General features: G+C 35.9%; 1 protein-coding gene across 1 annotated transcript; it reads right to left on the bottom strand.

Annotated features, from left to right (window-relative positions):
* Positions 1-1,315: 1,315 nt before the first annotated feature.
* On the bottom strand, positions 1,316-25,993 carry LOC113078451 (disintegrin and metalloproteinase domain-containing protein 19-like). Its single transcript, XM_026250765.1, has 23 exons — positions 25,708-25,993; positions 25,432-25,544; positions 24,759-24,829; positions 17,266-17,344; positions 16,853-16,929; positions 15,308-15,512; positions 13,276-13,341; positions 11,938-12,009; positions 11,674-11,840; positions 9,606-9,690; positions 9,385-9,524; positions 9,083-9,260; positions 8,886-8,975; positions 8,041-8,236; positions 7,568-7,673; positions 6,446-6,659; positions 6,281-6,358; positions 4,816-4,924; positions 4,571-4,712; positions 4,379-4,466; positions 3,209-3,433; positions 2,060-2,153; positions 1,316-1,942 (listed from the first exon to the last, which is right to left on the bottom strand). The coding sequence occupies exons 1-22, from the start codon at positions 25,829-25,831 to the stop codon at positions 2,091-2,093; spliced, it is 2,688 nt and encodes an 895-aa protein (XP_026106550.1). The 5' UTR covers positions 25,832-25,993; the 3' UTR covers positions 1,316-1,942; positions 2,060-2,090.
* Between the last annotated feature and the right edge of the window lie 70 nt (positions 25,994-26,063).

Raw genomic sequence — 26,063 nt, 5'->3', positions numbered from 1 at the left:
TTTGTTTTGTTTACAAGCAGATACCTGTTCTTTCTTTGGATGTTTTGTATGTTCAGATATTCATACAACAAAATATATACACATTAAATAGGGATATAGTAGTATACTTAATGATGTAAAGTCCACATAAAGAAAACGTATGAGTATACTTGCAGTATAAAACTACTAAATTAGTAGTTTACTGAGACTATACTTCAAAGTGTACAAAGTATTTAATTAGTAAACTATCGGTGAACCTATAAGTTCACTTTTAGTATACTTGCAGTACAAACTACAAACATAGAGGTAAACTAGTTGTGTACACAAAGTTTGCTACTTAAACGATACTTAAAAGTATACTTTTTAGTCCCAAGGAGTATTGAATCTGTACACTTGCAAGTATACTACTAGAACACTGATATTTGTATACTTGCTACATGAAGTATACCTAAAAATATACTTGAACTTTACTTAAGTATTTTTTTACTTAAAATAAACTTGAAGTATACTACTTTTTCATAAGGGCATTCAAAAGTGCAATTCTGCATAAAGGCAGGAATATAGAAATATTATTCTACTTCAAACATTTACACATATGTTCTTATTTAATCATAACAAGAATAAGAAATAATATAAACTGAATAGATGGATTAAAACTATATTAAATGAAGATAAAGATTAATTAAAGATAAAGCGAAAAAAAATTCTGTCATCACGTGGAAGGCACAGCAGTTCAGCATTTTAATATGACAATGTTTTTTATTTTTAATAAAGAAACTAAAATTAAGTAATATAAAATGCAATAAAAAATGACAGTGACTCTTTCTGACTTCCTATGCAGTGCAATATCAAGCCACACTAAACATCCACAAGCACACAAACACTTCCATGATAAACACTATGACCAATAAAATAACATTCATGTAAACCCAAATTTAAGGCGTCATTGCATTTTAAAATGTATGTATGAAGTTTAACTACAACATAAATATATCTGACAGAAAACAAGTTCCTTGGTCATAATAGGTCATAAAACATTATGAAAGGAGAAATAAAAATGCATTGTCCAGAGATCCCTCCCCATCAAATGACTGCTAACCATAGAAAAAAAATAACTTAAAATAGCTACATATTTACATGTTTATAGGTTATATAAACCTAAATCCCTGGGTAAATTGACGTATTTAACAGAGCATTTAATCAAGAGTTTTCTAAAAAGGTAATTAGCGAATTTCTCTCATTTAAGATTTCAAAAGCAAAGCACCATTTGTAATTTTAACCCTTTTTTGTCCAGCATCATTGCAAACACCCTTCAAGACAGGTCATTTTTTTTTTAACTTCTTACACAGAACATACTATACATATTATATGACAACACAGATTTTAAATCAGTGCTATACAATTTAAACTATTTAAGTTTTTGAATTATTATTGCTATGAAATCTTTTTTTTTTTTTTTATATATCCATTTGCAGAGCTGTTTCCTGAGTACAGATTATTTATAGTACTAAACTAAACTGGACTGACAGTGCAAGTTAGTTCAAGACTAGACAAATCTGCTCCCATTTTCCAGTTCATTATTTGTATATAAAGTACTTACAATGTATTACTACTGCGTGCAAAAATTTACATTTCATATTCTCGGTGCAAGATATTTTTTTAGATGACCCATGCTCTTATTATATTATAATGCCATACTTCATAGTTTTTTTTTGTTTTTCTTTTCACTGAGGTCTCTGTAATAAATAGATATAATAAAGAAAATGCAACATATGGCACCCCCTGAAAAAAGTTGGAAGGTATCCTTCATTCTGTGTTCAAGTCAATAAGGCGGAGATCACTATGAGCGAGGCAGGTTGATTGGTCACTCTTACAGACATCTTAAAGGTGCAGAGTTGATCAATATAGCACTCCAATGACCTTCACTGTGACTCAGCTCTTTCCAGAAACTTCTCTTTGGAACCTAAAGCACAATCATATTAAGAATTACCAACTAATCATTTATAATAATAGTCATTATTATTATTATTTCTAACAGCATGCTAGTGTTCTGTGCTTTTGACTTCTCCCTTCTGATTACCTGACATTATGAAAAGGCCCAGAAGGGGGCATCAGGTTGGATTCCCTTTCTGCATCATGGCTGGTGACACTGGCACGCCATTCTTAGGCAGCATCTGGATGAAACATGACAAATATTTGATAATCCACAATCAGAGTCATTTATTATGTGACAGACATGATGTTTTGAGTCACTTGATCAGCATTTTAGGTGTTTACAACCTTATGTTTTATTGTTACCTAATTCTTACCAAATGTTTTAGCATGTCTAATTATTTAGAAGTAGAAAAACTAATTTCATTTATTTTTACAATGGAACATTTTTCCCACGTATAAAGTGGGTTTCTTAGCAGCATAAGTCATCATAGTTGGGTTAACTTGAAGAGCAGAGAATGGGAGAGTACCACTAATATATTTTCTTGCATTCTCATTTGCTCAAATAGCAAAGGAAGAAAAAAAAAACTCCACAATAGTGTTTTCATGACTTTCAATAAAAGGAAAAAAAAAAAAAAAACTAAGTGAGAAATGTTGGACACTTCATTCACTCAACTGTCACAGTTTTTAATTATGTACCGAAGGGGGAGGGGCTATGGGGCCACTAGGGTTTTAAACCAACCGTTCTTAATTAGTCTGCTGTGCAAATAAAATGAAAATGTAATTTGTTAAATTGGTCCACTGTTTAAAATAGAAGTTTATAAATCAGTCCATATACAATCAAGCCTTCAAGAATCCTCAAGTTTATTCAAGCTAGCATTATGCTAATCAGTTCATTTTGCAGTTTGAATAGATTTCTTTTAACTGAACTTGTTTTAATTCTGAATTGTTGAATATCATTTGTCATGTGAACCCTTTTCCTTAATTGAAAATTTTAAATTTCGGAACTATTTTGTATCTGTATTTTGCTTAAAAGTGAAAACAGTTCCATCGTTTGGTTCCCTTGATGATTGTACCTAAATATTTCACCCATGTTCTTATCAGGGTTTCCACTCCATTAAATGTGAATCCTTTGTAGGGTCAACTGACTCAAAGACTTGAAAGAACATTTACCTGATTAAATAACCTGCTTGGCACATCAAATCAATCCACTACAATTATGCAGATAGACTAAATGCTAAGCAATATTGCACTGCATGACTGATCTAGAGGTGCATTTGCTCAGGAAGACACTCACTCCTGCAGGCCGGGAGGGTTTGGTTATGGGACAGGGTGGAGGGGGTCTGTTGGGTGGTTGCGCTCTTGTTCTGGGGGGTGCTGATGGAGACGGCTTGGGCGACTCTGAATGCTGTAAACTCTGCGTGTGTGCAGCGTAGGCTGGGATTGGAGGTGGTTTCACAGCGGGTCGAACGGCAGAATGTTTGGATATGGGTGGACCTATAGGATTCGCTCGAGGACTGGCCTGAAGAATACAAGCACAATATGAATATGAATACTCGATTCGATCATAACAATGAATACATTTCACAAGGATTCTTGGGAGGGTGGAATGCGGGTTATTTTCAGTGACAATGGCTGCACCAATTCAAATGAAATTTCCACACAATCATTTTGTAAATAATCAAATCAGTGTATAATTGGTCAGACAGCGTAGTCGATATACAGTATTTCTACATGAGTTGCTATAGAAATGAATGAATGCCAAGAGACATAAGATTCGCTGTCACTGCATTGAAAGAAGAATAAAGGATTTTTTTCTCTGCTCATTGTCAGTATGCGTTTTAGATGAAATTCAACCCCAGAAATTGATTTTCATGGGTATCATTGCTCACACATTGTAAATATCTGAGGCATTTCTCCCCTAAGCTCTGGTTAGTTTCTATTGTGTCCAAAATGACAGAATAAACCCCCAGAAATCCATCTTGCCTGTGCATTCCCCAAAATCAGATTTTAATAAGATTTAAAATCACATACGTATCAGTGTTTATTAATAGTTTTGAATTAGCTTTTAATATATTATATCTTCAGTTTTCATTTCTATTTCATTTTAGTAATTTTGTTATGTGCTTTTTAAAATATTTTTCTATTTATTTTAGTTCAATTTAATTCCCTCATTTCTGTTAGTTGACATTTCCAGTTTTTAATTTTAAGTATAGTTTTTTAAATATACAATTTCTTTCAGCTTTATTTAAATTAACGAAAATAGTTTTTAATAGCTTTAGTTTTAGTTAATAACAGCTCTGATATAGACGGTTTGTTGCTGTTTGATCGACAGACATCTAAATGGATTTGAGTTGGATACTGAATATTTTTGCTCTCTATATTGGAACTAAACCAATGATCCACGAAATTGTGCTTTTGGATGCATTTACTGCAAACCCACGCTGACAACAAAACAACTTCACACCTGATCATCAGCATGAGATTTCTTTGGCAGGAACACTGGGTTGACATGACCCGTGGTGTGACTTTTAGTCTCAGGGGTGTCTGGAACACTGACAAGACGAGAAATAACACATTTTCTAATGCAAGAAGTGCCAAATACATAAAGATCACTGCATAAATGTGTTTGCATTTGACAGTTAAGAATTTAGATTACTTGATGCATATTTGGGTAGCAGGGAGGGTGGGGCTTTTGGTGGAAAGGAGCTTCTGTTTGAAGCAGCGCCAATAGACACCAAGGACAGCCAATCCCAGAAGGACAAAAAAAATCAGGAGAACCAGAACAAGATAAAGGTTGCCTGCATAAGATAAGACAAGAACAAAATGCATCAACAAAAGAGCAAATTTAAGATAACATTCAATGAAATATTCATTTTTTTCATTCAGAGCCTGTTGACGTACTGTGTGTGATCACAGGCCCACTGTCCAAACTCCCTCCTGAACCCGACGTCTCACAAAACGGTGGTGCCCAACCCGAGTTACAATGACAGTTGTGGTTATTATTACAGAGCTGCAGGGGAAAACGCAAAAACATTTTTAGAAAAACAATATAAAGGAATAGATCGCTCCAAAATTAAACCTGAAAAGAACAGACTACAATATAGACCATTAGATTAGACTTATTACTTTAGCTTTGATGTGGCTACAGCAGATGGAAAGATCGTCAGTAATTAAGCTTACACTTTATTTTGATAGTCCACTTTAGACATTCTACTAACAATAAGTAACTACATGTCAACTTCATGTCAGCTACATATCAACTAAATCTTATTATTTGAAACTACATGTCTACTAACTCTCAGAGTAGACTGTAAGGTTAGGTTTAGGATTAGTTAAATAAGCTGACAAAGAAAGTGTCAGAAGATATTAAGCAGACAGTCTACTAATACTCTACTAACTGCTAGTTGACATGTAGTTGCAAAGTTACTTACTGTTAGAAGAATGTCTAAAGTGGACTATCGAAATAAAGTGTTACCATAATCAATGATATTTTATATGAGATATAATTATTTTTTGTTTTTTTTTTACTTTGTATTACTTCAGTAGACTTTGAATATATAGAATGCAAAATATTGACTACAGTACTTTCTTTGCTTGTTTTATGTATTTTTTGTTCTTTTAGGACCTCAGCAGACACTGTGGGCAAAAAAAGCTGCTTAAAAAGTCTTCAGAAATATTCCTTTCTAAAGATCATACAGTTAGAGAACAACACAAGAGTGAGTTAATTTTTTTTTTATCTTTCCCACAGTACAGACAATGATTTTGTTCTATTAAAAAACACTGGCTTATACAGTAATAGTGACCTACATTCAGTGGAACTGGTTATACTACTGAAGTCTGCGGTGAGTTTAGCACATCCAAAAATATTCCAATTTCCCCAAACTCTTTTTTCATATCCTCAAGTGACCTCAGCACGTCCTGATTTTGCCAAGTCCGATGTGTTCCTAGGTCAACATATTTTGTTGACCCTGGAACAACATTTTACTCCAAAAATATATTCTTAACCATATCCCTACACCTAAACCTAACCTTAACCATGAGTAATCCCTAAAATCAGAGGAAATGATAGATGAATGACACTGATGTACAAGCACCTAACACTGATTTTAAGCATAAACTTCACAAAATCTATAAACTGGTTCTTCAAATCTGATTGGTTAATCACAATGTTGTTCCAGGGTCAACAACGATGTTGTCCCAGGAACATGTCTCACTTGGTAAAATCAGGTTAGGCAGTGACCTCATTACTTGAATTAGTGAATTAGGAAATGATGTTAAGAGGACATGCTTCAGTTGCTATAAGTTGACCATGTATGTACAATAAAGCTCAGCCAGCTCTACATATAAATAAGCTATATGAACTTACGCCGTGGCCATGACATTTGGCACTGCATTCATCAGCTTGCATGAAGGACGCATTACGGCATTCCCCTTCAAAACAGATCTGTTCAGATAGAAAATGTAATAAGTTAAAATAATAAATTCTCAGTACACTTAAATTGATAGATCTATTCAGTTTATCAGTACCTACCGCATTCTCCCCACATTTGGTCCCAGTCTGAACCAGGCCTGGGTCTAGGGTGTCACTCTTCTCCTCACTGGCCTGACCTTGCTGGTACACATGTGTCCCTCTGCACAGGATCTTCTGTTGACCATCCGGGACGTTGGTGTCTATGGCAACGGCGTTGGATTCTAAAGGCTTGCTGGCAGCGCTCAGACACTGAATCTTCCCACATTTAACATTCCTAAACAGAAGACCAACAGAACCTCTGTGATAGGCCCAACCGATGTTGACATAAACTACTGGTCAAAAGTTTAGAATAATGAAGATTTAATAATGCTTTTCAATCTCTGATGATCACCAAAGCTACATTTACTGAATCAAGAATACATTAAAAGCAGTACTGTTTTGAATATTATTAAAAATGTATTATAACTTTTATATTTGAATAAGGTCAACTGGTTATCGGCGCTGATATTAACCATTTCTATAGTTATCGGTATTGGTCATTTTCAAAACTGATTTGCCAGTTACATAAATTAAAAGCATTTGAAAAAAAGTTTTTTTTCAGAGCCCTTGTTATTCTTAAATTGTACATTAATTAAAATTTTTACACCAGACAAACATAGATTTTCGGTCTACTTGATCAGTAATAATCAGGCCTGAAAAACAAATATCGGTCGACTAATATAACATTTTAAAATTCAATTATTCCTGTGATGTTTTAATGAATTTGATTATTTTATTTGTCCATTTAATTGCTTTATTTAATTCATAACAATTTATTTTTCTTTCACAGTTACCACAAGAATATTAAGCGACAAAAACCTATTTCCAACATTGAAAATAAGAAATTTTTTGTTGAGCATCAAATATTAGCATGATTTCTGAAGGATCATGTGACACTACAGACTGGAGTAAAGATGCTGGAAATTCAGCTTTCGCAACACAGGAATTAATTACATTTTAAAATTTATTATTACAAAATATTTTTTTTTGAAATGATAGATAATATTACGGTTTTAACTATTTTTTTTAGCAAATAAATGTAGCCTTGTTGAGCATAACAGAGCTCTTTCAAGAAAAAACAAACAAATCGTAATTATTTCAAACATTTGATCAGTAGTCTAACTAAAAGTAAGTGCATCTCACCTTTCAGTGCATTTCCTGTATGTACCCATGAAACTGCCACAGTTTCCATAGGTATCGCCTGCTTTATTTACCTCAGTAAAGCAAATATCAGGAGCAGGACGGGCATCTATGACAGAGACAGAAAATTAGTCTTACAGCAGAAACAGAACAACACTCATGTCTTAAGTTAATGGTTATGTGAATGCTATAATCTAAGGTATATCTCAGATGGCCTCACATTCAGATACTAAGATCACAGCCAAGCACAGTATCTGCCATACAGTAAACTACAGTACACTGAACCATGGATTTCTTTTGAAAAAGGAACAAATATATATATAATTTTAATATATTCCTGTGACGCAAAGCTAATTCAGCATCATTACGCTTTCAGAATTAATTCTAATATGCTGATTTACTGCTATATTTGTGGAGACAGTGACTGAATATTGGGCGATTGGTCTTCTTTCATCAGACCTTAGCACCACACAGACCTTTGCCCCAGAGAGAGAGGCACTGTTGCTCCAGCGTCAAGCAATTTCCTGTGTAACAGTAGGCACTGCCACCCGCACAACTGCTTCCATCCACCAGGTAAAAGTTAGCAGGACAGGACTCTGATTTCCCATCACAGTACTCAGGCAGGTCACAGGAGCCTGAAGGAGCACGGCACAGCACTCCTGGACTCTTCAGCTGGTCAAGAGTGGGAGAAAACAAACAGATCAAACTGTACTCATTTACAATACAGTCGGTTTTTCTTAAAATATTAACAGAGAACTATACTTGCATTTGAGACCTGTCTAAATTCCAAACAATATTATTCTAAAAAAATATTACAACACATTTTTATGCAGATGGCAAATCTTGAGTATAAAGCTTTGTTGTATTTGCTGACTGATGAATTAATAATTAAGGTTAAAAACATTTCTTAAACTACTCTCTTAAAAACCCTCTAACTAACCTCTAATGCAACACCACATGCTTTTTGTTTGTCTAATTATTCTTACCATTTAAAAGTAATCAAAAATTTTTTTTATTTTGCTTATTTACTTTAATTAAACTCATCATAAAATCGCAGAGAACTAAAAAACATTTATTTATTCTTACCATTTAAAGTCATCAAAACATTTTTAAAAATCCTTATTTGTAAGTTTGCTTATTTACATTAAACATCACAAAACACACAAAAAAACTGTTACTTATTTATTTATTCCTTAATTCACACCATTAGGTAACACTAACAAATCAGATAAAAAAATTAATGCTAAAAATGCTTTTTTGTTTGTTTGTCACCACAGGAATGTTGTAGAGAGAGTGTGAGATGAGTCTTGCAGGGATTCACCTTGCACTCATGACAGCAAACTCCATGTGCGCACTCCGCTCCAATCTTTAGCGTGCAGTTGTTGGCATTGCAACAGGGACTTGAGCACTCCTTTGTAGCAAAGGAAACAGAAATGGAAAATGTGAGATTGAAAGATCAATCGGAATAAAAGCGTGGGAGAAAAGGAAACAGAGGAAGCAATGAAACTCTCTCCTGACCTCCACTTCCCCACAATCACACTCTTCTCCTTTCTCCAGGTATCCGTTTCCACAGCGCTGCCCGCCGTACATGACCCTGGTGTTGGGAGGGTTGAACAAGCACTTCCCTCCGCCAGAGCTCAGGTAGTGCTTCAGCTCTTTCTGATTGCAGGAGTTGAAGACACGAGGGAACGGATCCCTGAAGAACATTGACTTTTATGTTAAGTTTATTTTAAAGTGACAGTTCACGAAAAATGGTCAATTCTGTCATTATTTACTAATGTTATGCAGAGCTGAGATGAGATAGCATCTTTGGTTCTCACCCTGTGGCAGCAGCCATAATACAGCCTCCATCTTTGGGATTAGCGAGACAGCAGCCTGGACTATCGTGGCTCATACCAAAATTATGCCCCATTTCATGAGCCATGGTGGCAGCGACCCCCACAGGCTTTTCAGAGTGGTCCTATAGAGGGAGAGACAGATGAAACAAAAACTGAGCACGCATGGCTATAAAACTGGAATAATGCTGTATAGGTGAATTTACCGAATTGACTCCACCGGACTGGTATTCAGAACACATGGCTTTTAGGGGAGCCAGACCAATGATGGTGCCCTTAAAAGAAACACCCCTACAAAAACAACAAAAACAACTGATGAAATACCAATAAAACCAATGAGGAATCAAATCAAACCAATGCACTGACTAGCAGAGCATTTAAAGGGATGGTTCACCCAAAAATGAACATTTTATCATTTCCTCGCTCACATTTCCTTTCAAACTCGCATAATTCAACTTTTTCATTGTTCAACAGTCATGACTTCGTACATCACCACAGTATTCCATACTCACCTTTCCAATCAATTACATATTCAGCCACTTGTCACCATCAATGTAACAAAACAAAAGCACATGGAAATTAAACAGTTGTTAAGAAGTCCTGCTCATCACACTATTTTTATAAGCAGCCAAAAATGATCCCATGTTTTTTTTTTTCATTTCTCCCTCACTCTTAGTCTGTCTCCTCAACATGCACTGATATGATACAATTCCAATCATCCCATTAATCCAATCTTTCAATACAGGGGTTTTAGGGCATTTCCAGTTGTGCAAGATCATCCGTGCAGCTGTGATACAACCAATCTTAATAAGGGTAAATGCATTATTTTTTCTATATTAGGTGAACTGATTTATATCCAAAAAGGCATAGTTGTGGTTCCACAGGTAAATTAAAGTACAATCACTCTTCAAATATTATTTGAAATTTATGCCAGAATGGCTGAATTAAAGAACATTCCCAAATCATATGTAAAAGTGTCCTCTACTTACTAATTTCCAACATAGATAAATAATCCCAGCTATTATTTCCCCATGTTGTAAAGTCTAGATCAGGGATCCTCAAATCTGGCCGACGAGAATTATCTGTTTCACACAACTTTATAAAATTGCTTCAGGAGATTTGGATTACAGAGCATTACGGACAAGTTTTATGATACTTTTATGTCCTGTTGGACAAAAAGAAAAGTATTTTACCCCCAGGAACTAGTCACTTTTACCATTATTGTTATTGCACAATTAATGGGCAATATCCAGTCATTTCTACAGGAATCAAAGTGATTCATATTTTTGTGTTGTGAGGGTAAAAGATATCCACATATCAGGTTCAAGTTAACAAACAGAAAGCTTCATGTATGGCTACACTTGACACTTGATAATGGACAGTGGACTGTAAAGTCGAAAATGTAAAAATTTTAAAGGGGTCATGTACTGCCTTTGTTTTTTATTTTGTACTGTTCTCAGGTGACCACTTGATTTTTACTTCAAAAACCATCATCATTTAGAATAAGCTATTTTCTTATCTGTTTGAACCCCCCTCATCAGAACACTGTTTGAACAGGAGTGGAAGATTTTAGACTCGGAAGTAAACACCCACTGATATGACTGGTTGTGTATGTTTGACAGCCTACATCCTTCATAGATGGACTCTACTGTGTTTTTGATTAAAAACACAAGTACTCTGTACATATCAAACGATCTGTAATAACAGACAAAGCAATAGTGACCACGCAATAAAATATTCGCACTTGTAGGGTTCCGGCATTACTGTCAGATCTAAGCATTGTCTTTTTGTTTCAATATTTCTGAAAATCCCACTTTGAATTGTGCCTTGTTTACAAACGAATCCACAGTAAAATTAAGTGAACGAAGGATCAAGTTCTTACTGACAGTCTTGAACTTCATTTAGAATAAAGTTCATAAAATAAAGTTTATTCTTTGAGTTCTGCGTAGACCTGCGTTTGTAACTCTCATAAACACTATGGGCCCTATTTTAACAATCTAAACGCAAAGTGTAAAGCCCTAAAGAAAAACATTGCGCCAGACTTTAGACCAGGTTTGAGTTGGTCTATGGCGCAGTCTATTTTCAGCTCATTAAAATAGCATTGAGCCAGCATGCATTTGCTAATTAAATGTTTTTATATTATAATGACCTCTTATTTCAAAAGTTCAAGGGAATTAATTTATTTCAGTTCATGACCCCTTTAAGATTATTATCAGAGATCATTATTTTCTGCTCATATGTTAATGAGGTGGGAGGAGCTAGAGCAAGACTGACGTTACTAGCTGAGCGTTGTCATTGGGCAGCTGTGGCAGGTTTTTCCTCCTCCAGTTCAGAAATGCACCCAGGGTGCTGTAGGGGTTGTCGGTCACAGTGATCTTGTCTTGATCATTCCAGATCTCCAACCAGATCAGAGCCACGCGGATGTTAAAGGATTTGTAAAACTGGGAACATCAAATCACATAATACTGTATATTAAGTGTCCAGAAGCAGGTAAATGATAAAGAGTGTGCTTAATAGTACACTTCACAACAATCTCACCTTATCCACAAAGTTAGCTGCTTCAAGCAGCTTCTCTTTGGTATTGTTAAGGCTCCGACCGAGCTTCACAAACTGAAAAAGAGACACTATTAATATGCCTCTTTGACCATAGATGGCTGAGATAAATTTTATTTCATGTAGGTCAGTGTTTCTCAACTGGTGGGTGTACGGCCACAGAAATGACATCAACAACAAAAAACGTATATTTATTTACCTTTATTCAGTATTGGTCAAATTGTAATATTTTTAACAGTCTTAACTTTATTTTTGTGAAATAAATTTGTTTTGTTTTTGTTTTTCAAAAAATTCTATATACAAACCCGATTCAAAAAAAGTTGGGACACATGTACAAACCTTGTTTTAATTTGTACACATGTACAAATTGTGAATAAAAACAGAATGCAGTGATGTGGACTTTTCCGGCCTCTTATTGCTACCTGTATCAACATTTTTGGAATGTGTAGCTCTCATGAAATCCAAAATGAGCCAATATTTGGCATGACATTTCAAAATGTCTCACTTTCAACATTTGATATGTTATCTATATTCTGATAAAATATAAGTTTATAAGATTGTAAATTATTCCACTCCTCTTTTACTTACAATTTGTACAGTGTCTCAACTTTTTTTGGAATCAGGTTTGTTATATATATATATATAAATATACGTGTAAGTCGGTTGCGGCTTGACGACCATGGAAAAACATGGGTCCCAAGGCCAATCAAGTTGAGAACCACTGACATAGGTGTTGATGATGAGATAATTCTATCATGAGTCATGACAGGAAACGAGTCAGATCTGCAGAGGTACAGTGGAGTGAGTCAACAAACAGACAATATCTGAAGCTCCAGAGCTATCAGGTAACGGTCATTGTTTTTTCCCAGACAGTTCTATCCAAAGCAGCCAGCTGGCTTATAATTGTGATGATTTATGTGATACATATGACTTAAAATGCTGAGAAAAAGAAAAACAAACTGTCTGAATCATTTTAAGCTGAAGCAGTTTGAAACTGATTAAACATCTCATACGTTGTGTTTCTATATATATTTTTTAATATTTTGAGCAGAGTCTATTGGCCGTCTGTTTGATTTAATCTACATTGGCATGAATAAGACAAGAGTAAAATCTCTATCTCTTTGCTATAAAGTTTTTTTCACAGGTTAATGACATATTTGATGTATTGTAGTAATGTTGTCTCTGGTCTGTGTGCGCATATGCGTTCAGGAGGCATGGCTTTAGATGGAGATTTGCAGGAAGGGTGAGATGTTCGCTTTCAGTGCTATCAGGCTAAAGTTAACCATTTCCAAGATGTCCTATTGCACCTTTAAGAGATTTTACCTCTGCATGGTCGGCCACCACCATCAGCTCCACGTATTTCATGCTACTACTGACATCCCTTTTTCCCTGCAGGAAGAGATAGAAAAGATAGGGATGAGCATAATTTGAGGCTAGGTTAGGCTAATTTGATATACTAAAGAAGAAGCGCTGAGTCACTACTTCTAAGTCTGAGTTTATGAATTTAAATACTGTGAGACATGACTAATTGGGACTGGGGGACATCCTGTGTCTTCGGACAGGGACAGACACTCGATTCATGTAAGCCAACACAAGAACAATGTGTCTTTGGTTTAGTACCACTTTAGTCAGCTCTTCACATTTATTTAAATAACAAGTTTATTATCTGGTACTTTCCAAGAATAATATACAAAATAGGGCCTGATATAGGGCTCTTAAACTCTTTTTTAAACAAAATGTGAAAGGAGGTGCTTAATCAATAAATGTCTACTTAATGTCATTTTAAGGAGGTTAAACCAAATTTTATATTTTATATTCATCTGGTATAATGTTTCTCAAAACTTTGAACAAAAAAAAAAAAAAAAAAGGACAATTCCAATAACCTAAACCTAGCAAGAAACATTAAACATATAGGCGATTTATAATATATATATATATATATATATATATATATACCTGGTCAAAATAGATTATAAATATATACTAATGTGAACACCACAGCTTAGATATATATACATTTCCGTGAAAAGGTTTTTGCCCACGTCCTGTTTTTTATTTTTTGCATATTTGTCACACTTAAAAAATTCAGATCATTATATAAATTGTAATATTACACAAAGATAATGCAAGTAAATACAAAAGCAGTTTTAAAATGATTATTTAATTTAGTAAGGGAAAAAAGCTGCCCAAACCTACCTGGCCCAAAAATAATTGCAATTTAAATCATGAAAGAACTGTAATTAAGCACATTATTTTAGAAAGCGGAGTTAAATTTCACTAGCCACACCCAAGCCTGATTACTGCCAGACCTGTTGAATTAACAGAAGCTGTCTGACAAAGTGAAGCATGCTTAAAGAGCAACACATCATGTCACGATCTAAAGAAATTCAAGAACAGATGAGAGACAAAATTGGTGTAAAGTATCAGTCTGGAAAGTGTTATAAAGCCATTTCTAAAGATTTGGGACTCTAGCGAACCATGCTCAGAGCCATTTATCAACAAATGGAGAAAGCTTGGAACAGTGGTGAACCTTCCCAGGAGTGTTTGGCCTACCAGAATTACTCCAAGAGCACAACGACGACTCATCCAGGAGATCATAAAATAATCCAGAACAATATCTAAAGAACTGCAGGCTTCACTTGCCTCAGTTATGGTGAGTGTTCATGATTCAAAAACAAAATTCAGGCTTTCGAGTTACCAAGTCAAAGTCCAGACTTAAAATAAGATTGAGATGCTGTGGCATGACATTAAACCGTCTATTCATACACGAAAACCCACCAGTGTGGCTAAATTAAAACAATTCAACAAAGAAGAGCGGTCCAAGATTCCTCCACAGCGATGTGAAAGACTCATTGCCAGTTTTAGCAAATATTTGGTTTGCAGTTGTTGCTGCAAAGGGTGGCACAACCAGTTATTAGATTTATGGGGCAATTATTTTTTCGCGTAGTGTCAAGTAGGTTTGGACAGCTTTTTTCACTTTAAATTAAATCATTATTGTAAAACTGCATTTTGTATTTCCTCCGTTATCTTTGTGTAATATTAAAAGTAGTTTGATCTGAATCATTCAAGTGTGACATATGCAAAAGATAAAAATAAAAAAACCAGAAGGGGGCAAAAACTTTTTCATAACACTGTGAAATATATATATGAGAGAAAAGTGGTGTACAGACATTTTACAGATTTGGATTTATTAATAAAGATTTATTCCTTCTAAAACTACTTGCTTTTTTTATCCTGTGTTAATTTTATATTACAATAGTTTTAAAACTAACATACTAACTAACCATACACTGATTTGAGAGGATCTCTAGTTTGGATTTGGTTCAAGGTTTCAAAATGTTACTCATGTTCTCACCCTATTGGTCTGCTCAGGCTTTGCCATGACATCAATCAGCTCTTGAAGGCTTTCCGGGTGATTCCCGTCTCCATGGTAGTGTCCGCAGGTGCCCACTGGCAGTTTCAGACTCTGAGCGTTGAAAACGACATGTCCCTGAGAGTGTGTTTGGTTTGCTAGCGGTTCGATCATGTAGCTCACGCTGTTATTGACCGTTATCATGCCCCTGGGGATTGAGAAGACAACATGTCAGTCACGAGAATGTTTAAACCTTGAGACTGAATGACAAAGGGGACAATTGTAGTTATGGACAATTAAACCGGCTGACAGGATGGAAACCACTCATCAGGGTTTCGCACGGGAAGCAGAGTAGCTTCACCACACAAAATTATCTTTATCCCGGATGGGAGGGTGAAGGAATAAAACCGAATTGATAGCCAACTTGTGTTTATGCTGAACTTGGTTATTTAAGCAAAAACAGATTTCCTTGCTTCCTGGATACCCCAGTTTTGCCCAAATACAAGCATAGTTACACACAATCCTTCACAGATGTGCAGTGATGGCCAACTATCAATAAAAATGCTTCCACTGCAGAAACGCAAAACACAAGAACCATAAAAAGAAGCCAAAACATAAGATTAAGATTCATGGAAATGCTAATTGTCTATAAATGCTACAAAGTTGCAGAATGCTCCGTAACATTAACAATATTCTCAAAAGTCAACTAAAACATGCTGGATATCTGTTGACACGTTCATAATACATTAAAACATTGACAAAATGCCTTCATTGTTCTCATTTAGTGGAATCATACACCGCAGCTGTGAAAATCATCTGGAAGGGAGTGTGTGTATACACTATAAAACGCTCTAGTTTTCCCCTTCTCCAGTCAAACCTCACCCATTCAAACTGTGCTTGCTTAAATATTCATTGATCTGTTGGATCATTCAATGCATGTCTGTTCTTCTCCTGTTTGAGCACTCAACAGGACTCTATACATCTACCCTCGGCCCACTCAGAGACCAGGCCATGCTACTACAGTGAACTCGCTGAACTCACTTCCGGGCTAATAAACTAGAACTTTTGCACAACGAAAAATATGTCCTCATAATGCAAAGTCATGGCACTAGTGCTGTTGTTTTTAGAGTCTGACAGCTTAGAAAATAGAACTAAAATGGTTTGTGAAAGTCCCAATTACTAAACGAAATGAAAACAAAAGAAAATCGAAATAAAAAATTCAGTAAATAAAACATAAAGTAAAGAAAAAATAAATATAGTGTTTTCTTCTGAAAGGTATCGTGTATAAATAAGAAAATGAAGCTATAGCTCAAAGCAGGCAATGATGTATCTTGATTTTACCTGGTTACATTTTGAAAGTGTAATTTCTGAACCACTAGTGGCACTAAGAGGAACTAGAAAAATAATTTTAAAGCTTTTTTTTTTTTAAATGACTTGATTGCAATACTGTTGTCACTATAAATAATTATTAAAGAACTAAAGAATAGCTAAAGAACATGCATTTTTTTCACACAATATGCATGTATGCAGATCTGCTGTGGATCTTACCTGAGTCCAGCACAGGTGCTGATGACCAGACTTGACCCCTGGATCCCTTTGACTGACCCATGATAATAACAGTGATCCTGTAACCAAAACAGCACTATATACATCATATACACTAGGTCCAGTATATATATATGTAGCACACAAAAAATGTGGGGAAAAAAGGGAAAACCATGTGATCATGCCTAATGGATGTCATATTCATTTATATTAACTGGAATTACTTTCACAAAATTAACATCAGACATAACTGAATCATTTTAAGCACTGATAAAAGGAATAGCAAAACAAATAACTTGTTCCTGTAGTGATTTAGAGCCTGTTAGAATACGGTGTCAACAAAATTACCACGACAATATAAGCTACTAATATGTAATTTAGAAGGAAAAAGATTGTGGAACGACTCCTGCACTCACCCTGTTGGAAGGCTTGGAAAACTGGCGGTCTCCATTCGGATTGTACCATATTTCCTGATATTCAGAGGAGAACAGCTCCCTTGGAGAAGAACATACAGAACAAGACAAAATCATTCAGTTATACATTTAATCAGCGCACAGCTGGTATATAACCAGACAATTTCCATCACGTCCATAAAGGAATAACATAAACACTTCCAACTTGTTTCCATTCCTTTTTTGGAGTCACACACAAATCAGGATTTGATTCGTATCAGATGATATGAGAGCATTTCTTCACAAAGAAATGTCTGACAGTGTGAGTTCTCTTTCTTTTAATGTCCTTGAGCTCATTAAAGATCCATCTAAAGTGGCTGAATGCTTTGAGAATCAGAGATACTCAGTTAAAATGCTTACAGACTGAGAACAGTCTGTTTATTGTACTTATATACTCTTCTTTCTCCTCCTTGAAACAAGACCACTAGTGCTAAACTGGCCCTAAATATTTAATTTCCCTTAACAAGACTAACAAACGATTTTCACAATGACTTGAAATAACACTCAGATCTGAGATATACATTGAAGACACAGTAATAATTGTGATTATGGTGATTTTCTTGTTCTGTACCCCCACATCTGACATCCAAATTATCACCAGCATACAACAAAGACAGCCAGTTTATAAACCACATTGTTTGTAGCACCTTGTTTTAACCTTTGTTAAAAAATTAAATGATGCAGTATGTACACCAAAAAAATAAGAACTGAAACAGACTACAACTAAAATTAGATTTGATGTGACAGTTTGACTTACTAATGAGTTTGTCTAAACCTAACCACATATTGTGATCTCATTCTGTCTCTCATTCTCTCATACACAAACATATACATCTCAAGCATCTGTCCCCCTCTGTTTAAATAAGTTGGCCCAACAACACTTGCTGGACACAATCCAGACCTACTGGGCCACAACCTCCATCATCCCCAAACAAGAACACCCACCAGGCAGCACAAGTCTGCACTGGCCCTGCAGGACCCTGGATCTCTGCCAGGGAGAAAAAGTGTCATGGACTCGAGTGCATAGAGATATACCGGTCATACACCCTTCTGATATACACTGGGTCTTAAAATAATGCCACAAGTAGAAATACGATCACACATGGGTCCTTTAAGGTCGTATAATCATATTTACAGTTTATCACATTAACAGTTTATGTCCCCTAATGCTAATATGAAGTCAGTTCTGGATAGAAGCTATGTCAGAACTGATTTGAACATTATCAGGTTTTTCCAGTTACATACAATTCAACTTCTGAATTTAATTGTGATTGATTTTTATAAAATAAAAGCCTCTCCTGTTTGATTTTAAAGTAATATATGCAAATACATGCAAAACACTTATGCATGAACATTTTTCACCCTGTTATCAAATGTATTAGCTCTGACATCTAATTAAGAATAGGAACTTACAAGGTCATGCTTTTGGAAAGAAAAAGTGTGCACTGACCATCTTTTTAACAGACAACAACAAACTGAGGCAACATCTACTGGTGGCCCAGTCAGTTTTTGATGGACAAATAAAGGCGTATAATTTTCTATGTCAAAACTTTCATTTGACAGCGAACACCACCGAGGTCATTCTGCTTCCAAATACAATCAGAGTGTGGAGAAGCACTCAAGACAAAATATGGGGTAGTAGGCCAAAAGGCTTCATGAGTGTATCTAATACCCTCTCAAACAATGCATGCCTGTTGATCCAACCCTCTGCTGAGGGAACTAAAACAAGGCTTGCCACACTGCCGCCCAATGACCCAAAATGTGATGCTATATTGAGCCCAGTCTTAAACAGTCCCTGGGCAAACAAGAAGACTCATAAATTCACAATAAACTGACTCTGGCAGAGCATGATGCTATAGTCCCTTAGGCTCTGGAAAAACAGAGTGAGTGAGAAAGAGATAGGAGGAATTTTACTGACAGAAAGAAGGATGTTGTGCCTACCAGGTGGGCGATTAACAGACATTTTAAGTGGCGCCTTGGCAGTTGTTTTAGCTACGCGATAGCAAACACTTACAATAGACACCTATAAAACAAGCGCTGGCAAAAATAGACTCTGTAGAGAGTTTGAGTGTGGCCCAAACTAACTAACTGTACATGGAGCCCTCGAATAACTGTTTTCTTAACGCGCCAATCATCGTGACCGTCCATTAATGTTTGGCAATCAAATTTTATTTCCCATCTTTATGAAAAAAAATGTCTCTATAACAAAGGCTTTTATTTAGCATACAGTTTTTTTGTTTGTTGTGAAATCTTTATCTTTATGAATACATTTTATAATATTCGTAATATTTAAAGACGAACACTTAAACCAACTTGATTTAACTTACTTGATAACCATATTGTATTCATATTCCATCAGTTTTAGGAAGAAAAAAAAAACATGTCAAAAAAAGTGTGTCTATCAAAAATGATACATCATGCTGTTAAGCAATGTTAATTTAACATCTCTCAAACTATATTCTATTGCATTGCATTGCATTATGTTTTGCCCACAGAATAAACACTCAACAGAATCAATCATAAAACTAAGAATTTAAATATTAGCTGAAGACATAGTGCTGGATGATATAGAGTGACAACTGATATTTATATGCATTTTATGTAAGTGGTTTGTTGTTATAAAGATCTCACTGATATACAAGCTTCATAGTAATTTCCGTCCTCATAAATATAAGAACCTGCACTAACGTGAATGTTTTTGATTTTAGGCCTCTGAATATAATTAAGGTGTTTTCTCCTCAGAGTATGAGCTCTGTATTCTCCTATGTCACACTATGTGTGTAACAAATATGATACTTAAAAAAACATATAAATGTAGATTTTGTCTAAAGGTCCAATAAAGTGTTTGATTTGAGAATAATAAAGGCCCTTTGTAAAGTTTATTGTTCTGTTGTAAACTCTTGGTCGAAATTGAACAGGATTGCATGCAAATCAGCTTTTTGTCAAATTCCTTAGCTCAAGTTTGCTTTAAATAAATTACATTCAAATGATAATAAGTCATTTTTCTTCTTCCCTCCCTCTGTGTAACATAAAAAAAAGAATATTCATATATTACAACACAAAGATGCAAAATGGATAAGAATGATTTTCCACCCTCGGAGCAAAAGGGTTGGAACGGGGCCCGAAAGATGCAGTGAGAAAGAGCTGTGTGTTTGAGACACGGCCGTCTGGCAGCAGCTGAAACAAAGAGCTCATTTCAGTATAGACGGGCTGCGTCTCAAGGGTCAGTGGGCCACATTTTCTCCTCATATCAAATGACATCATTCTAGATGGAGGGCGTGGGAGGAGGGAGAGAGAAAGATGAAATAAGGACATCACAAACAGACAGAGAATGATTGGAAAGGGTGAAAAAGGAGAGAGAATGGGCTGGAGGGGAGGATGATGTAATTGAGGGCATTGCCTTGGCCATCGCTGTGATGGAGGGGCTTTTATTGCCCTTTGCTAGAGTGTATGCAAGCCTAAAAGCCTGTCCGAGCACTTTGCCCTCTAACTGACAGCCAGTCAGCCTCCCAGAGGGGTCATCTGAAAGTCAAATGAGCCAATGCATGCTTCAGGAAATAAACAAAGCAACAGAATGCAGAGCGCACACATTAAACGTAACATAAAGTCTATATTGAAACTATTTACTTTCTTAACCCTATAAAGACTGTATCATATTTTATACACAAATTTCTGAGGCCTCTAAATGATCAACATGATCGAAACTTTCTGTCGTCTGATTGAGTCTTTGTAGTACAATTCTACAGGTGTAATCTTTTGCTCTGAAGTCCATACTTATTTTTTATAAAGTAAACCTAAGAATTTTGTTGGTAATACTTAAAGATGTACATTTACAGGCCTGGAGTAACTTTGATTATCCATACATCATTGAGAGAAAAACATTTTCCTGACTATTATTTCCAGATTTACAGGGTTAATGCACATTCCTGGACTTATTGTGAATGATATGTTGGTGCACAAATGTTAGTCTTTGTAATATTTCATCAAAAAAAAGTCAATACACCAAACCGCCTGTCTTTTTTTTTTTTTTTTTACCTAACACCCATTTTTTACAATCCAATCAACTCCAGATGGTAAACCCAAGTCCTCCTCTACCTAATTTCTATTTGATTCCAAAATATGATGCACTATAAAAGCAAAATGGTTGTTAATGACATTTCAGGTTGACTTTATTAATAAATAACCACTAGTGACCTAACAATCCCCTGATTATGTATCATTCTGATGTCACAAGCAAGCATTTAGAAATAACTATTAGGGAGGACATGGCGGCAGAGCCGAGACTAATGCATCCTCTGAGATCTGTCAGCCCTATGGAGAGAGAAAACAGACAGAAATACAATAGGGATAGAGCGAGAGAAACTGTACTGCCAGATCAGCAGACACAGTCTAAAGTCTGGCATGAATTATCCTAATGTATATGGGTGGAAAAGAGAACAAGGACTCTAGTTTGGGGTTCACTGCTACTTCGTAAAACTTGAGCCATGAATAACATCTCTCGACTGACCTTCAAGTCATAGCCCAGACTTGCCACCCTAAAAAAAAAACTAAATCAGCAGCGCCCTGGCTGGAACTAAACCCAATCACCTCCTCTGGGTCCATGAGGGCAAACATTCATTAGAATAAAAGCCTGGCTACCCCTCCAGCACACACACACACACACACACACACACACAAAAGCTTTTTCCTTCAGCCTGTGATGGATCTATCCTGGATGACGGCCACTGACTACAGATGCCTGGAGATTCACAGCTGCTTTTTGATATTCTATGCATGAGCACTTACTTTTATATGGAGCAAAAAAGGCGTACGACTAAACAAGAAGGCAGAAAGCACAGAGATTCAGCTTTATAGCATTGTTGCAGAAAATGTTTAACAGTTACATCACTGACAGCCAAACATTCACTCGATTATAGAGTGTATTTCATATAAAATTTTAGCTGAAAGTGCTAAAGGTTCATGTGCATATAAAAAAACAGTACACAAACTGGCTTTAACTGTTAAAGATTTATCAGTTCAGTATGTAATTGTGTTTTAGTGAGACCTCAGTTGCAGTTTAATGTGAGAGAAGCTGAAATTTATGTTAGAATTTCCTGCACTCAAAATCATCTGTCAAGAAACCTAATTAGCATTGATTGTTTTTCCCACTGAATAACCCATGGGTGAAGATGGAGGTTTAAAGGCTAAACAGAGGGATACACACTAGTTCACAGGCTTTCAGAAGTAGGAGTGACTCATAGTAAACACACAAAAGACTATCTAAAATATCTCGAATGAATGAGAAACTTGTCCTCAATTAGTATTAACCCCGAGTATTCGTACAGAGATGGATATCTTTAAAACCATTTCCCTTGCTTTTATCTTGTCACACAATTAAAAAATTATCCACAAGAGGAAATTAAACCCAGCTTGTATTAATATTCAGTGCTTGGATATGAATCCCGAATTTCCAGTTATTCTATATTTCTGCAATACTTCACACACAACAGAACTGAAAATGTATTTTACTTTGTATGGATATTATCTAATGATGCTGCTATTCAAAACACTGCTGTTGGTCAGTCACCATGACTTCCTAACAGTTTAACATTGCATCAGATTGGAATCCTATAACAACTTGTCTCTGTGAATTAATTACTCAATGTTATGTGTAAAACAGGATTCAGTTCTTGCGAATTATCAACCACATCCTTCCTAAAAATAAACGGATACAATGTAGTGCCTGCGAAATGGTGCTTTTTGTTTTCATCAAACCAAAGAACGTTTTCAACAAAGTTGCATCTGTAACAAAAGCGCACAGCAGGGTGTTGTCCCCTGGACTTATCTCAGTCAGACACCATGGAGTCGTGCTCTGGATGGATCTTCAGTTGCTAGCCCATGGCTTTTTCAGTCTGCTCTGATTTTCAGATAATACCTTTACTAATGTGACACAACTTTCAGAGTTGCACCACAGCCTTTTCACAATTTGTGCATGAGGAAGAATGTACACAATAAACATAAAGCACCCAAAATGGATGCCATAGAAGTGCTTTTTTATGTATAAGAATAAATACATTTTGGTCATACTTTTTGGCTCAATGCATTTTTTTTAACAATGGGTTTAGGTATTGGGTAGGATTAGGGATGTAGAATATGGTCATGCAGAATATGTGCTTTATAAGTAGGCTACTAATAAACAGCCAATATGTTAATAATGCATGCTATGAGTATAGTTAATAGTGAGAATTGGTCCCTAAAGTCTTATAGAAATGTTTAAGAATAAATGAAAGAAATATAAGAATAAATCAAGAGAATAATCCATTTTACACAAAAAATAATACTAATGCTCCCTACCACTAGGATAAGGAAGCAACTTTAACTGTATCACATAAAAATGATGTTCTTCCACAGAACTGTATGAGTAAAGCAAGAACAAAAATCTGGCAAGTGGTTCAGACTTCATCTTAATTCAAAGGGAAAACAAGCTTTTCATAACACACTGACAGATATTTGTTCTTGTTTTATGCATAAAGATAATTTTTTAAAACTTACATTTGCATCTCAAGTAAATGTATCTTGATTTAAGGAAGATTAGATTCCATAGGAAAACAAAATACTTTTTTATGTCAAAACTAGACTAGGATTATGCTGGTTGCAACCTGGGTTTTCTGAGGCATCCAGCACAATCCTTGCCACAGAAAACCAAAGCGGGAGGTCTTTTGAAGTCTTGTCACTAGCCTTTTAATGCCAATGATACACCTCAGAAACAATAGACCTGATTTATTCTGTTGTCTGTTATCATGTCCACTAATTTACTTACTCTGCAATGCATTCCTGGGGGAGAAAATAAACCATGTGATGCACCCAGCTTCCTGTGTCCTGGAGCAGGCGTATCAAATGTCATTTCCATATGGCTTAATACTCACACTCCATCAACACATGCACATCTGCTTGTGCCAAAATGAAAACCAAGGGGGGAAGTCGTGGCCTAATGGTTAGAGGGTTGGACTCCCAATCGAAGGGTTGTGAGTTCGAGTCTCGGACTGGCAGGAATTGTGGGTGGGGAGAGTGCATGTACAGTTCTCTCTCCACCTTCAATACCACGACTTAGGTGCCCTTAAGCAAGGCATCGAACCCCCAACTACTCCCCGGGCGCCGCAGCATAAATGGCTGCCCACTGCTCCGGGTGTGTGCTCACAGTGTGTGTGTGTGTGTGTGTTCACTGCTCTGTGTGTGTGCATTTCGGATGGGTTAAATGCAGAGCACAAATTCTGAGTATGGGTCACCATACTTGGCTGAATGTCACTTCACTTTAAAAGGGAAACCACAGATGTGTATTTATGGCACAACGCTATGAACTGAATTTCATTACGAATATATCACGACACCTCCGGTTGGTAAGTTATATGTGGCTATAGTGGAGTAAAGCGGGACAGTGAATGGAGATGCTTTTTATACAGCTACGTGCACAAACTCACTCATTTCTCTGGAGCTGTAGAATCAGATCTTCTCCTCCTGCAGTAATTTTGACCTCTGCCTCAGATGGATGCTGGGAATGTAAATCAATCAGGTTAGAATAGAATTACCCAATAAATTCAATTATGCAAAAATGGTGGTAGATACATGATAATGAAAAAAAATAGACTATGAAAGAGGCAAGTTTCTTTACAGGTATATACATATATACACACACACACACACACACACTGAGAAAAACTAAATTAAGCAAATTTAAACTAAATATATGCTAAAAGCAGAAATATATTTAGTTTAATAGGTCATTTAAGTCACTTATGACAAAAGAAACCTTGTTAAACTGATTAGTTGAACTTTTGATTAGTTGTTTTTGCCTTTATAATAGGTTAAACACAAGATGATTTTTTGATTATTTTAAATAATTCTGGATAACATACACTAAGGAGCTCATGACAATACACCAACGCTTTAGTTTAACTTTTCACTGACATTGTTATTCTGAAATTTAATGTATTGAATTAGAAAAATAAAATGTTTGAATCACAAACCATCTTACGACAAATTAAGCCTGCAAAGGTGTAGTTTGACGATATAAAGCACAATGAACCTCTGATGCACTATACTAAAATGATTCTCATTCTCGAAACAACAGTTCTTAAGAGTCTGTCTCATTACCTTATGGCTCTCATGAGATCGTTTGTGTCTGGCAGAGCTGATCCACTGTGGATAAGTGATAAAGTGCTCCGGGTTGTCATGGATGCGAGATGAGTCTCTATGCCAACGTTGATCTAAAAGTGCAAAAAAATCAATCACGTAAGCAATAAATAATAAATCTGACACAATTTCTAGCTAGAGTTCCAGCGCTCATCTTCTATTCCACGTAGACTTCCACGAAACACAACAATGAGCACTCAGTATTCTTGTACAATGACTATGAACGATAACACTCACCCGTGTATATGTCCTCCCCATGTGCAGCGCATCTTAAAGAGAGATGCAAACAACAACAACATAACAATACAAATAATCGGAACTGCACTGCGCCCGCGACCATGCAGCGATCCAAATGCATCATAAAATGTAAAAATTAAAATAAATAAATAAAAAAGCACGAAATAAAGGAGCCGTGCACGATGAATTATCATCGATTATGAACAGCATTCATGATGAACAGCACCGGTATGTGTGTGTGTGTGTGTGTGTCTGCAGAGACCGACAGAGTCAGTGAGAGCCGGAGCGCATCTTTACAGCTCTCTATTAAGCACCTCCCCGCTTCAGCCTGCCTAGTGCCTCCACCATTCATAAAA

This window comes from Carassius auratus, unplaced genomic scaffold (assembly GCF_003368295.1).
Source record: "Carassius auratus strain Wakin unplaced genomic scaffold, ASM336829v1 scaf_tig00025751, whole genome shotgun sequence".
Taxonomy (NCBI): Eukaryota; Metazoa; Chordata; class Actinopteri; order Cypriniformes; family Cyprinidae; genus Carassius; species Carassius auratus.
The sequence above is the reverse complement of the archived record's forward strand: the minus strand, read 5'-3'. Positions and strand labels throughout refer to the sequence as shown.

Bases quoted from the DNA above. Each gene is read 5' to 3' on its own strand.
- LOC113078451 (XM_026250765.1), bottom strand. From the start codon at position 25,831: ATGATGCATTTGGATCGCTGCATGGTCGCGGGCGCAGTGCAGTTCCGA. The intron at 6,660-7,567 runs GTGAGATGCACT...TCTTCTGTTTAG, and splicing joins TACAGGAAATGCACTGAAAG to GAATGTTAAATGTGGGAAGA. The intron at 3,434-4,378 runs GTGTGAAGTTGT...TGTATTCTTCAG, and splicing joins AATCTCATGCTGATGATCAG to GCCAGTCCTCGAGCGAATCC.